The sequence below is a fragment of the Lepisosteus oculatus genome, chromosome 7, assembly GCF_040954835.1.
Source record: "Lepisosteus oculatus isolate fLepOcu1 chromosome 7, fLepOcu1.hap2, whole genome shotgun sequence".
NCBI classification, from domain to species: domain Eukaryota; kingdom Metazoa; phylum Chordata; class Actinopteri; order Semionotiformes; family Lepisosteidae; genus Lepisosteus; species Lepisosteus oculatus.
This window is the reverse complement of record NC_090702.1, coordinates 24,386,801-24,400,945: the sequence shown is the minus strand read 5'-3', so window position 1 is coordinate 24,400,945 and position 14,145 is coordinate 24,386,801. Positions and strand designations below refer to the sequence as shown.

Genomic DNA, 14,145 nt, shown 5'->3' with positions numbered 1-14,145 from the left:
AAGGGAAGTGTAATGGGAAGGGAAACCACCAAGAAAAAAAATGATTTTTTTTTGTCCTCACATGGCTTCCCTTTGCAAAATGAACAGACCTTAAAGGTAGTGGCTCCCAGAGTTTCCTGCTCCTCTTTCAGCAAACATTGCTTATCAGGTGAAAGTCCCAAGACCACTAGTGTAAATGCCAGAGTGAAAAGTGAAAATTAAAAATAGATGCAGTTAGAAAATTCAGAGGCACTGAAAAGTACTCTAAAAGGTAGTAGGCAAACTACCCACCCATGTTGTTGAAACCCACTGACTCACAGGAAACTGAAGCTACTAGTAATGAATTGTGTGAAATATGCCAAATGACCACCCTTTTTTTTTAACATTTCCTTTGTTTTGTTTTCTGTGTGTTAGCAACAAAGCATATGGGTGAAACAAGGCCTTTATATAGGCCAAGACCTGAATGGAAAAACATCTTAGCATCCATGAATCTAAAAAATAAGCTAGCTTAATTTAAAGATGAAACCCTGGACAAATATTGTCTTGTATGTCCTTTAAAGTAAGAAATTAGGTAAAATTAGAACAATACTTGTTCCATGCTTTATGGAGAATATAAGGAAAAATATTTTTTGATGCTTTTTATTTTTATTTAAAATTATACTTGAATAAACTGAAAGTCATCTCAGTGGCCTACTATCATTTTCTGTGATTTGAATCTATTTGTCTTGAAAAGGATAGCTCCTAGTTTAATGAAAATGTGTTAAACACTTCAATACACATTTTCTTCAATAGGAATACAGTATATTAGTAACCCAGGCTAGAATACGAGTGTAGCACAGATAAGATTCAGCACCACTCCAGACAGAGCAGATTGATGAGATGGGGAACCCTGATCCCTTACCCTCCATTACATGGAGCAGTTATTCCAAAAAGTACAGAGAAATCTGTAGTCAGATATTTTGTTGAAGGTTTTACTCTTGTAAAACCCATATCTTCTTGTGGAGTTCCTGCTCACTAGATTGATCATGATTTATGGGATACACTTAACCTGAATAAACAATGATCAAATATAAAAGTAGTTTGAAGTTGTAAATAAAACTTTTAACCATTTCTTGTAACTCGTAACCCTGGATACAGATCTATGGAAAAGATTTAGTTTTGTTTTAGTAATGTAGAAAAGAGAAATGAATCCCACTTGCCTCATACAACTGTCACTGACTCCAGTGGTTTGTGGAATAAGTCTTAGATACGCAAGTAATCAAAACACTGAATAAGCAAGCCCCCATTTGAAGCTAACAAATGTCCCCTTGAAAGCAAATGGTGTGGACCCTGACATACACACATACTGTATATAATTATGAATTATCTAACTTTGAAGGTCCTAGAATGTGTTAGATGACAAATAAGGCTCTCAGATTTAATGGGAGGCAATCAGCTACCATGCCTTGCTGATGATCCTGTAGTGAAGACAAAAACAGGACAGCCCTGGGCTGAGGTTTTACATCAGCTCTTTATATCCACTGACCTTCCTGCATAGTGATTGCTGTCAAATGATCTGTTTTGTCTTCTTTTCAACTGACAGGGCCATCCAGTCATTCGGGAACCTTTTACAAATATTAAGTGCATCTTGTACACCGTCAATGAGGGTGGCAATTGGTGTCACTTAAAAAAACACCTCTATTTCGCTGATAAAATCGTTTTATTTCTCTGCTGACCAAGGGTATAAGAAAAGTCACTGATAGAAAACGTGAAAAAAGGTATAAAGTAGCAGGACACTGTCATCAATTGGCCATTTCTTCTTTTAAGCACACGATTCTTTAACGCAGCACTTTCTATTTGTTTTAAAATGCGTGTCAACTTTCCCTTCATGCTTTGACCCCTCTACACCTCATGGGAGCCCTGGTCAATTCGTTCAAGTACTACATTTGCACTACTCTTGATCATTCTTATTCTGAAAAAAAAAATACAAAAAAGCATGTCTGTTATGAACACGATAGAGAGAAAGAGCAATACATAATATTATTGTAGTGTATTTGCATTACAGTACTGTAGTAGCATTTCAGAAAGAAAAATTCCCAGCCTATTCTCAGTTGTGACCTCTAGATCTATTTACTTCTATTTAAATACTTAATCAACCAGAAAAGTCAATTGAGATCAAATTCTCAGTTGTTATGCAACAGGACGTGTACTGGCAATTTTAATAATTGTCTTCATAACTGTTATGTGTACAAATATATTATGAAAAATACAAGTATTCCCCTGAAATGAACCGCCTGTAGGTTCGAGAGAGAGAGAGAGAAATGACACCATCAGTGTTTTTGTAAAAAAGACGAATTTCACCTGAGGTAATCCATTACTACCATTTAACGAGGTCAATTGTAAAATGAGAAATGCTTTCTCATTGGACTTATTTTGGTTAAAGATTGTGTTTCACTTTAATTGGGATATTTTGGTCCAGTATAACGTCCTTCTCAAATTACTTACGATTGGAAAATACATGATAGAAGACTGATCGGTTGAGAAATTTTGGATACACTTCGAGAGGAAAATAAATTCTCCACCAAAATCCCATATTTGATTGTAGTGTCCAGCCTCCTAAAGCCTTGATTTCGCTTCTCAGCTGATGGAGCAACTTCATGCTTTTCAGTGAATGACAGCTTAGGGTGAGTAATGTATCGACGTCAAAATGGAGGTTCCGCTATTGCTCAATTTCACAAAGGCGGAAATATTTTCATTTTAAAATAGGACGTTGGCAACAGATAAATGGAGATTTCCATGTAGACTTCATAACAAATATAATAAACCAAAATAACAAAACGATGATGAGATACAGTAGCAGTTCCATGTAAACCTCCTACAATTATAATTGGGCTGTACATCTCTGATACGTTTCCGCGATTTGTTTCTGGAACACCAGCTAAGCTGCAGTTTTACTTACATTTCATAGGTGGAGCTTAAGGCACTTCTAAGTTTCTGTTGTTAGCGCAGGACCTGGAGACGCGTGTTATTCTGGAGTACTGTACTACTCAAAAGGATGTGTTTATGAAATTGAACGTGAACGGCAGTCCTAACAGATTGACAGTGCAATACAATGGCAGGTAAAACAGAGTGTTTGAGTCGTATGACATTCCTCTTCGACGTCCCCCCATCCGTGATGGAGAGGCTCTGTAAAATCATCGACAGCGGTGATGGGGACTTCGGCTGGAGAGGGCTAGGTAAGTCACCAGAGAATATTGCCTGGTAATTATCCGTGACTCTCGGGAGACGTGCAGCAGCACCTTGCAAACAGGAAAATAGGATGGAGTAGAAATAACGTCTGCTAACACAATGACTAGAAATAAAATAAAATTGTGTGATGAAAAAGAATGAACAACATTATGTCTTTCTACTTTTCAACTACATGATTTCCTCAGTTATATCTGAAGAAGGCACAGTTCGCATTTTTACTTCGTCCCAGGAGTATTATCGACTATCTACTTGATGGTGACTTTAAGTACAGTAGCACTACTGGAAAAAACATTTGTTTTGGTAAATAAATAATGTAGATTGTTGAGAAGCTCAAAATGACCTCCAGTAAATTGCTTTCTGATAATGTTACTGTCTAGGAATGAGCTTTTCATAAATGTTGTAGACAACAATATCCTAAAATCAGTTATTTTTCTAGCAGCCAGAGATAGATAAAAGTAGAGATTCCTCTACTTTTAAAAGTTTCATAACATAAAACATAAAAATGCCTTCCCACAAAAATAAATACTGAAACGATTTTTCTTGTAAAAAGGTTACAATGAAAATGTTTTACTAAAGTGAATGTTGTGTAACAGGAGAAAAGTTTAACCAAGTAGGTTTGTTCATCATGAAACTGTATAACTATAGACCTATAAAGCAACATTTAACTTCCCCATTTTAGAAAGTCCTGGAGTTGGCACACATAATGAACCTGAAAAAGAAAAGTAGTTTGGCATTGTATGTAGAAATGGATTTTGATTTTGAAATAAGTGTTATATGTACTTAATTGAAAAAGGGTATTCAGAATTGTGCAAATGCAGTTAATCTACAGTGTTTCTGTTTTACAACTAGATTTAGAACCACGCAAATTGCATTTTAAAAGAAAGAGACAGACTGGTCAAATTAAAAGTATGGAGAGGAGAATTAAACTTCTTTATATTTGTTTTACAGAATCAAGATTGTTTTATTGTGTTTTAATGTACAGTAGTACATTAGTAGTACACTACTCACCTGTCTCTCTGTTTTTTGTCTTGCTCAGTAACTTTATCACCTGTTTTCTCAAAAATGTGAGGCTGATGTAACTGGTGTTGAATCTGTTGCCGCCGAGCTCCTTTTGGCCCACTGAAGTGTTTTTTTCTACTGCCTGCTAGCGGCCCGTATTTTGCCTGACTGGCTAGAGGTGCGCTACATGGAGAAGGTGTGTGCGCAGGGCAAAAGCCCAACCCGGGAGCTGCTGTGGAGCTGGGCTCAGAAAAACAAGACCGTGGGAGATCTGCTGGAGATCCTGGAGGAGATGGGGCACCAAAGGGCAGTCCAGCTGTTCTTGCCCCAAGGTATGCTTCCTGTCCTGCACAGGGCACTAGTCAAAGACAGCAGGCGCTCCAGCGGCGCAGCATGACAGCACTGATAATGACATTTGAGGTCACCCATGGAACTTATTTGCACATCAAGTGCATCGGCCTTTACTTCGCTTCTTCTACCCTTTTCACTTCCTGTAACTGTGTAATAGCTGTTAAGTTTGACGTTAGGTGTTATATTATTCAAAGGAGGTGACTGCATGTGTTCTAGTCACCTCCTTAATTTTCACTTCTGCTTCTGCATTCAGCTATATCAATTTATCAGCCACAAAATCCAGAAAACAAACCACAGACTGTTCAAGGTCCAGTAGTGCAAGATGGTTAATGTGAAACACTAAATAAGGTAGGGGAGTTTAAAGTTCCTCAGTAGCCTAGCGTCATGTGCTATAGAATCCATCTAGAGATTTATGGGTTTTACCAGTGTCACACCAAAGTGATTCTATGTGGATTGGGTTCTCACGGGAAGGATAGATTAGAGAGGGCAGAAGATTCTTCTTTGACTCTGCCGATGACACGTTAAAAATATTTTTACTTACTGTAAATCTGTTAAAAAGCCTTTATTCAGAAAATTTAAACCCCTGGGTAATTTTGGGAATATGATCAAACACATTTTATTCATAGGTCTTTATTGTGTTCCATCTTGTGCTCTGCATAAAAAGGGATCATTTGCATTATAGCTGTAAGGCAAGGTGGTGATTTAATCTGTTGTATGTGAGCCTGGTGAAAATCAAGAAATAAAACCTCAAACAGCCAGCGGTTTCTATCCTGGCAAGATAATACAACAAAAACACAGTCCATTGATGATAGGCCATGATCAAGGAAACCACAAGTCACATTTCTTGCCAAGAGCGGTGAAGAGATCTGGGTTTGATGGTTTGGGCAAGTGTCTAGTCACTACTAAACTCCACTCATAGTGACTGATGGCAATCCATCTAAATGGTGCTACAGTACATTTTTTTTTGAGCTACAGTACATTGATCAGGCCTTGGGACCTTATCCTAATGGGACAGTATTCCTGCTGGGTAATGCAGCCTCATATTGCTCATGTAAATGCGCCTTTCTTGTGAGATAAGAATGTAACAATTTGCGACATTTGAAGGATGATCTGGGGGCATCTAGAGATCAGAGGCCAGAGAACTACAGTATAACATGCTTTTCCATTGGCAGAAATAGGACAGAATCACAAGACAGCATCTGCAACACAGTGCAAAACTTTGCAGATGTACAGCTTGTATTGATTGCAAAGGAGCAGACTCGAACTTTCACAACAGACTCCTTGTTGATGAACCCTGAATTGCCACGTGCCCTCTGTTGCTTTTCTCTTTTCTGTTTTGTTACTGTCCTAGTTGAAAGACATTGCTGTTGAACTTTTAATTCAGCTACAGGTTGTACAAAACTCAGTGATGGCTCACTGAGATGTTCTTATCTTTTTCTGAATGTGAAACAGAAAATGAAAGTTAGATTAGCTTTTTGATTTCAAAATATCTCCCAGTGCTAGTTCTGATCTTGATTATTTTGTTCTGTCTGATTAAGTGAAAACCTCAAAGCCACATGCTCTATTTTAAATCCTCACCCTTGTTATCATTGCAGGAGTGAAATCGACAGTGTCAGCAGGGAAATGCTGTTCATTTCTGCCCAAAGAAAACAATTTGCTGCATGAATCTCATCACAAGGTAATACTGTAAAGTGCAGTGTTGTGTGTGAGAGATGTTGCTTTATGCCCTGCATGACGGACACTTATACATCAGAAAATAATGTGTTTTTTTTAGAATTGTTTTTTATTTTTGGAAACATGAAATATTCTTCTTATTTGTTGTGCACTACAGTCTCATGTTCCCCTAGAAATGATCAAGACAACAATTACAACTTGCAATGTCTGTCAGAAGAGAAACGGGGTGTACTCTCAAAACAGCACGTCTTGACCAGAGCAGTGATACGGGCCGCAAAATCAAGCATTTTCTTAGGAAACTGAAATTTACCAAATCCCAGCAGTACTTGGCCAATTTTGTAGTGTCACAGAGAATTCCCCAGCACACAGAGCATATTTCACAGTCTGCAGTCCACCAGCCCCTCAAGACTGTAGGATTAATCTTGTGTTTCAAGTGAAGGTCTTCACTGGCTCAGGCACTTTGCTTTTTAATTAAACAAACTGAGGACTTAACCCTCGAGCTAAGGCATATTTTTCCATTAAGTCTGAAAATGAGTGATGCTGCTGTACATGTATTTCCTTTTAGCATTTGGTGAGTGCTGATAATTCAATACTTTCTCTGCAGATGAAAAATGCAGAGACATGTGAGTTTCCTGATGAGTTCCACTGTCTTTCAAGTAATGTGCCAAATGGAGGTAGAGTATATTGGACACCCGAAAAAGGCTTCACAGCCTTTCTCTCTTTTCTCTCTTCTCTTTTCAGCATGGAATAAACCTATTTCTTGTTCCTATATAGGACAGTTGTTCAAATTATCCTTAAGCATGTTATCTTTGCAAAATCTGTTTAACAGATTTTTCTGCGGTTGGACTTCTTTTTTATTTGAGGTGTAATGGTAGTGACAGTAAAGGAGGGGATTCTTTTTTTTGCATTCAAAAGCCTCATAAAGCAATCTTGAAGCCATCCCAGTGGAATTGGAAAGAATCAGCATTTAATCATGATTCAGAGGACACAACTGGAGACTATGTGGAAGTGCATTTCAAACTAAGAATAGGAGGTACTAGGAGCCAATGCCCTGGTGTGCTTCAAGAAAAGAGCTCAGGAGATCTTCAGATGTGTTACTTAGAAAGTTGTTCAGTAATGCTTTGCTTAAATGATGTCAAAAAGCATGGTCATAACTTCATAAATACTTAATCACAACATGACATAAAGTCAAGCATCATCCTTTATAATTTTCTGAATATTGTCGTATAATATCTTCATGAAACCTTCATAACTGTTACACAAGATGTTATAATCGCAGACGGTCTGGTTATCCTGAATAATCTGTTTTTTGTCCCTAGGTTCGGAGCAGATGCCTATAATAAGTTTTTCAGATATTGTCATGGGAACCAGGAATTTCCACCAGGATCTTAAAATTGGAGAGGGAACTTTTTCAGAAGTGTATAAAGGAGTAATTGGGAATCAAATATTTGCAGTAAAGTTATTTAAACAGGTAAAAATTCACTGTTTTCTTGCAGTTAGGGATACATTATAGTTGAATGGACCCATTTGTTTGAGTGTTTAAGTTATGGTTCTGTTCTGAAAGATGGCATGTAGCTCTATCTCTGCAGTGATTAACAGAATATTAAATAATAAAGTGTACTATCAGATGTAGTTAGGATTAGTTTTATTGATTGCTTATGTAATTAGAGTTCACTTTAATTCATATGCTATAATATACAGTAGTACTGTATGTAGAAGGTTTTAAGAGTTTTTCTGGGGATCTTTCAGAAGTTTTTATTAAGAGTCATTATACTCTGCATACAGAATACCCACAGTACAGAGACATGTTCAAGTTTAACAAAGCTGTGCTCACAAAATGGACATTCATTTTATTTATTTAAATGTTTCCCAGGGGAAGCAGACAGAATGGAAAAAGCTATGGAAGCTCTTCATGTCAGAAATACAAGTCCTCTCTCTGTAAGTGTGCAGGTCAGCCAGGTTTTCTTGTGTGTACAGAACATGGGCTTACTGAAATAACATTTGTCAGAGATAATGACCTTATGTATGGAATCACAGCATGTCAAAACTTATTGTCACGAATCGCACTCGCGCATGTAAGCGCTCCCGCATTCCCACGAGCTCTTCTCTCCCGAAACGTTCACGCACCAATCTTCTCAGCACTATTTAAACCCTCACTAGTCTTTCTTTCCTTGCTCACGATTGAGGTCTCCTCCCTGAGCTCCATTTTTGTTTGTTCACAACCCGCATTTCGACTCTAAGCTTCCCTTCGACTACGCCTTCGCCTCACGATTTGGTACCGACGCACCCTAGATGCCTTCCCGGATTTTGGACCCAGCTTTTGTACTCGACCACGTCTTAGCATCCCGTCTCTACTCCAAACCTTCCATTCTGAAGAGCCTCGAATAGGATCCCAATCCTCCAAAGTCCGGTCCCCCGTGACACTTATATTTTGTATCTTCTTTGAATTGGTAGCCTAGAAATTCAAACAAAAGTGTTTTTTCAGTTACCCCATGTTCTCAGTATTCATACTATGTGTTTTCTTAACCATATTTTCTGACCATTTGGGTCATTTGTCACAACTCTCATGCTTTTATTAAAAGCGTTATCTAGTTCACACATTGATTGTGAAACCTGTTCTCACTAATTAGTTTCTCACTAGTTTCACTTCTCTTTTGTGTTCAGAAAGTTGTGACTCTTCCCGATCCCTCTGATTCACATTTATTTTGCTGCCAAGGTTTGGTCTGGCATTTTCAGGGATATTTGGTGGTGTTTGCCTGCACTGTGTGAGTGAAAATCTAACACTTTTCTCTCTTAAACCTTTTGTAGTTATCACCACCCAAACATTCTTGCGCTGAGTGGTTATTGCTCAGAGGAGGGGAAGTACTGTCTGGTCTATCCTTACATGTCTAATGGATCTCTTTTCCACAGACTTCACTGTCCGGTGAGTCAATGAACATAAAACAGTAAACAGAGGTAGTTACTACAGAATGAAATAGCAAAGGGTATAACGGTTAGATCCTAATAAATGCTAAAGTGAGAGAGATGAATATGCAGAGTATGTTTGACCTGGCTGAAGGAATTGGCAGCCTCACAGTGAGGACATCCCTCTGTATTGTGAGGACTGAGCTAGAGAGTTGCTGCAGGGATGGGGTGATGGGAGGGTTTTGAATGAGATGATCTACAGTATGTTAAGCCCGAGGTTTGAGATTTATACATGCATGTGAGCTGATTTGCGCAAGATTAGGATCTACTTTTCTGTTATAACTTCATTATAATTCCATTAAGGATACAGACATGCAGTCTTGCACATATCTGTGCTCTTGTTTTGTGCTTTTTTGGGGGTGTTTTTTTAAACAACAATTAACATGTTCACACTGAGAGGCACTCGAAAAAGGGTATGGAGACTCGTAAACTGCCCTGTTTTTGCTATGTGAAACAGTGTCGTAGGGCATCACAAGTGGCGTCTGATTTCAGGTCTTGTGTTGCCTCTTGTGTTCAGGACACACGTGCCCTCCTGCCCTGGCAGGTTCGGCTCAGGATCCTGAAAGGCACAGCAAGGGCAGTCCAGCATCTGCACACTGCCCAGCCCTGCTGCGTCATAAGTGGCAACATCACAAGGTAACACGCCAGTAAAATGGTTCGGATTGTACGCTTTCTGCTCAACTTCAGCCTGGCTGATTGACATGTGGCCCACTGATATTCCCTTTATAGAGTTGTAAACGTACTCATACTCCGTGTCATAGTTAATTCACCAGGGGTCTTGATGCCTAGGAAGCATTTTCAGTTTTCAGTAAACAGAGCCTGTGATCATTCTTGTATCTTTGTGTAGTGCAAATATACTGCTGGACGAACACTTTGAGCCCCAGCTGTCTGATTTTGGAATGGCCTGCCTTAGGCCTCATTCTGTCAACGACAGCTGCACCATCAGCCTAGACACGAGCTCCCGCAGCATCCTGGGATACCTGCCAGAGGAGTACATCCGCGATGGCAAGCTGTCTGTCAAACTGGACGTGTACAGTCTTGGGGTCGTGAGTATCAGCCTTTGTACCTCCGTTTAAAGAGCCTGGTTCACTCTGCCTTTTGGGTTTTTCATGTTTGGTGGGGACATGTTGTGGTTTAAATCCATAGTGTTTTTTTAAAGTTGATATGTGTCCCCTCTTTCAAAATAGAATTGTATGGTAATGCTGTATGATATTTCCAAAGATATAGATATGTCTCTATCTAGCACCTGCAAGTTCTACCTCAAATGTTTGGTGAGATATTATGACTTTTGACTCATTTAATGTGATTTTTTTAATTCTGTGCTTTGAAATTGCATTTTTAGGTCATTATGGAGATCTTAACAGCAAGGAGAGCTGTACAAGATGGGCCTAAATACACTCGCCTGGTAAGACGCTTGACCAAAATGCCATGTGATGTAAAGCACCAAACTTTGCTGAAATGTGACCCACAGGACTGATTCAAGAAAGAGCTTAAGGAGGTTCTTAGATCCATTAGTTACCAGCTACTGGTCAAGCAAGACAGGCTAAATGGCTTTATGACAACCCATGAAAAGTGGCATCCTATTTCATAAATCAAATGTATTCGAGCACATCAGGCACAGAGATCATTATATAACAATAAGTGCTTACTTTTATTTCTCCAAGCAGCCTCAGTATGCATTTAGTGGATTTACAATCCACATCAGAATGGAATTGACGTACAAACCGTGTCACTTCAGTGCGTGTGAACATGTCCATGTATATTTTTCAGAAAGACATGCTGTGTAATGTGGTGGAAGAGAGTGGTGGTGTGGATGCCTGTGTCCGGTTTTTGGATGAGCAGGCGGGAAGCTGGCCGCCGTCTGTATCCCTTGGGCTCTTCCGTCTGGCCCTGGAGTGCACAGCATGGCGCCCCAAAAACAGACCAACCACAAGCGCAGTATGTACTACTGTTGTTTGTAACCTTTCTTATGTTCTTCCCGCTCTGCCCTGGAGCCAAGTAGCAGCTGACAGGTTTTGGCTCAGTATGCCTCTGTGTGCTCTCATTTTGTATCTTTACAGCCTTTGAACTGATGATTCCATTGGATGATTTGACCGTAGGTGGTCAAAAAGAACCAAAGACATTATACAGTAAATTCTTGGGTTATGTACCGTGAGCATTAACATCTTTGTCTTTCTGAATAGTTCCTCTATGAATGTTTAGATTAGCTCACAACCATCAGTAATATATCTTTCAAAAAACAACACCACTAAGAAAACAGGCAGTTTTTTTAGAAAAAAAACATTTGTAAATTCAGATTTTTTTTCTTGAACCAGGTACTGCAAGTTCTGTCTGAGATGAGACCGGTGTGGTGCAGAAGCGAAGACCAACCTCACACCTTGAAAGACCTGGAGTTTCACAAGGGGCTTGTTCCCAGTCTGCCTGAGGAGAATGATGAGATGCAGGGATTTGGTGAAGCACAGCTGGACAGAGCGAGCCCCAGCCAGCACAGGACATCCCGAGCCCAGGGAGGCCCGTGTGAGTGCAGTCTGTCTGAAATCATCTGCATTGGACCTGCAGCCAGAGAGGATGGATCTGCTGAGAAGCCTGGACCTGCTGCCCTTCCCAAAGACCCTTGGGATCTGTATTGCAGTTGGCCAGTGGAGTGCAGCTGCACAGTTGCAGAGAATGGAAAGGAGTGTGAAGAGTGCAGGGCCAATGGATTCTCCTTCCAGACAGGCGCCGCAAAAGGCAAGCGTTTCTTTAATCGAGAGGCTTTTTATTGTGCCCGCTGTCCTTGGTGTCTTAAAGATTTGGTTTCATTGAAATCATTGAAAAAATCATTGAAATCATCTTATGGAAAAACAAATATCATTGTAAACAATATGCACGTATGCTGTCAAAATATATTGGGAATCATGAACTTGTGCAATACATTTAACTTTCTAGTTGAGCTTATGTGGTAATATGAGTTTCCAAATGTGATATGTTTGATTGATATGTTGATGATTGTTGGACTTGCATAAAATAAGAACTTTTATGTTAAAAATTGATCTGAATACGAGGTTAATAGAAATAACTTGATTTCTACGGGATGGATGAGTCTATCTTCCTTTTTGCTTATGTTTTTGCTTTATGATACATGCCTTATATACACTGACCAGGGTTTTGTGATTCACTGTATCACACATATCTGCTTTGCAATATTTATATAACTGTAAAATGACTTTTCACTGTTGGCTTTAAACTTTCAGATGATGCAGCAGGATTTTCTGTGAGGCCTGACATTGTGGAAAATGCTGCCAAAGAGAAGTTCAAGGACAGAATAGAGCAGTACAATAAAGGCCTACTCAACACAAAGGAACTTCTGTCAATGAAGGAGCTTAACTGATTTCGACTAAGGTAAGGTACAGTATTCATTGCTTTCAAATGTATTTGCTCCAGTGTTCTATTAACCATTGGCCATTCCTGTTCATGATGCCTAATGCAAAGAAACAGTTAAATCTTATTAAAAAGCTGGCGCTACATATTTTTATTGACTGACTGGGTAGCGAAGTTACTTCACTGCTGAAAAATGAGTTAAGCGTTTGGGGAACAGATGATCAGTGAGATGATATTGCTATGGAACCAGAAGAATTTTTATTTCCCCTTCGAGTTGGCATGTCTCCATGCAGAACTGTGTTTAAATGTTATTGGTATCCAGGGACTTATTTTTAATCCTTCTTGGTCATTCAAAAAGCGAGAAATGCCATTGTCTTGTGCCTTTTGCTATGAGTCGATGGTTCTATACAGCAGGTCATTGCATTTTTAACTGGTAACCTTTGATTTTATGGTTATATTTTTATTTAGATATTTTTAGGCTGAGATATAGATAACACAGTTTTACATGTCTGTAAGTTCTCCAACTTTATTAAAAAATTTTGAATTCATTGAAGTTCTATTTATTTTTAGGTTTTTTTTTAAGGTGTATGTGATTGAAATTTCCTCTTCAGTTTGGACCGGTAGCCTCCTATGAAGATGCAACATTGAAAACGAAGCTAAAGACAACCCACTACAAAATTAGAGATCATAAAACTAATTGTATTACATGATTGCACTTGACGTAACCATTCAGCAAGAGTTTGAACCTGCTTTTGCAACAGAACTCTGACAGGTACAGAGACAGATGTGATACAGTGCTCATTGCCCTGAATGTTCTACCCAGGTTCACATGAGAAGGATGGGCATTAGCTGGAAGCTTAATTACACTGACTTATTCACAGAGAGAAACATATTTGTTTCTGAACATTTTAGAGCCAGAATTTATGTATAGAGCCACAACAAATTTATAATATTTGTTTTTTACTGTTGTACTTTATCTAAATATTTTATATCTCTTGAGTAACCACAGTTTTTGTTAATTATTTTTTTCTACAAATGTAACTTATTCATTTTTCTAATTTCCAGAAAACTGTTAATATTGGAAAGGAATTCAATGTACTGTAATTGTACAACATTTGTATATGTCTATCTTATTTGAGAATGTTAAATAACTTAAAATAATATAAGTGAAGCATGTTTTCTTTTAAATGCATCCACATTCTAGAAGATCAGACTCTTCTGTCAACATCATACACTTTGTAATGGTTTGTTATATGTATTTTGTTTCACGCTTTGGGCAAAATGCTTAGGAATTGATTAAAATTGTGTAGTGGATAAAAACTGTTATAACTTGAATGGTATTTCCAATATGTACCTTTATGTACTCTTGTATGTATGAATGTGAGTCCAGGTGATGCTTGACGTCTGTGTGTTTTAAGTTCTTACTTATGCTGTCTAAGCAGGATGGCAAGCTGTTTTCGTCTTGACTGAAAAGCTTCAGAATTCCTGGTCAGAACTCCATGCTCTGGGCTTAATGCCCACAAAAGTTATCTTATGGTTGCAGATTCCAGTCCTATCCTATTACAGAGGACCCTATTACATTTATACTAC

The 14,145-nt window shown here is 38.7% G+C and overlaps 1 protein-coding gene across 4 annotated transcripts; it reads left to right on the top strand.

Annotated features, from left to right (window-relative positions):
• The first annotated feature begins 2,717 nt into the window (after positions 1 to 2,717).
• On the top strand, positions 2,718 to 13,954 carry irak3 (interleukin-1 receptor-associated kinase 3). Of its 4 annotated transcripts, none has more exons than XM_015352734.2 (14): positions 2,718 to 3,194; positions 4,356 to 4,538; positions 6,153 to 6,235; positions 6,836 to 6,854; positions 7,551 to 7,702; positions 8,105 to 8,169; positions 9,040 to 9,154; positions 9,713 to 9,831; positions 10,043 to 10,241; positions 10,538 to 10,600; positions 10,966 to 11,133; positions 11,511 to 11,925; positions 12,429 to 12,576; positions 13,126 to 13,954. In XM_015352734.2, the coding sequence occupies exons 1-13, from the start codon at positions 3,071 to 3,073 to the stop codon at positions 12,563 to 12,565; spliced, it is 1,842 nt and encodes a 613-aa protein (XP_015208220.2). In that variant the 5' UTR covers positions 2,718 to 3,070; the 3' UTR covers positions 12,566 to 12,576; positions 13,126 to 13,954. The 4 variants fall into 4 exon arrangements, with proteins under 4 accessions (XP_015208220.2, XP_015208219.2, XP_015208218.2 ...); XM_015352733.2 differs by having other exon boundaries at positions 2,719 to 3,194; positions 6,836 to 6,905; positions 13,167 to 13,954; XM_015352732.2 differs by having other exon boundaries at positions 2,719 to 3,194; positions 6,836 to 6,905; positions 13,139 to 13,954.
• Positions 13,955 to 14,145: the final 191 nt, after the last annotated feature.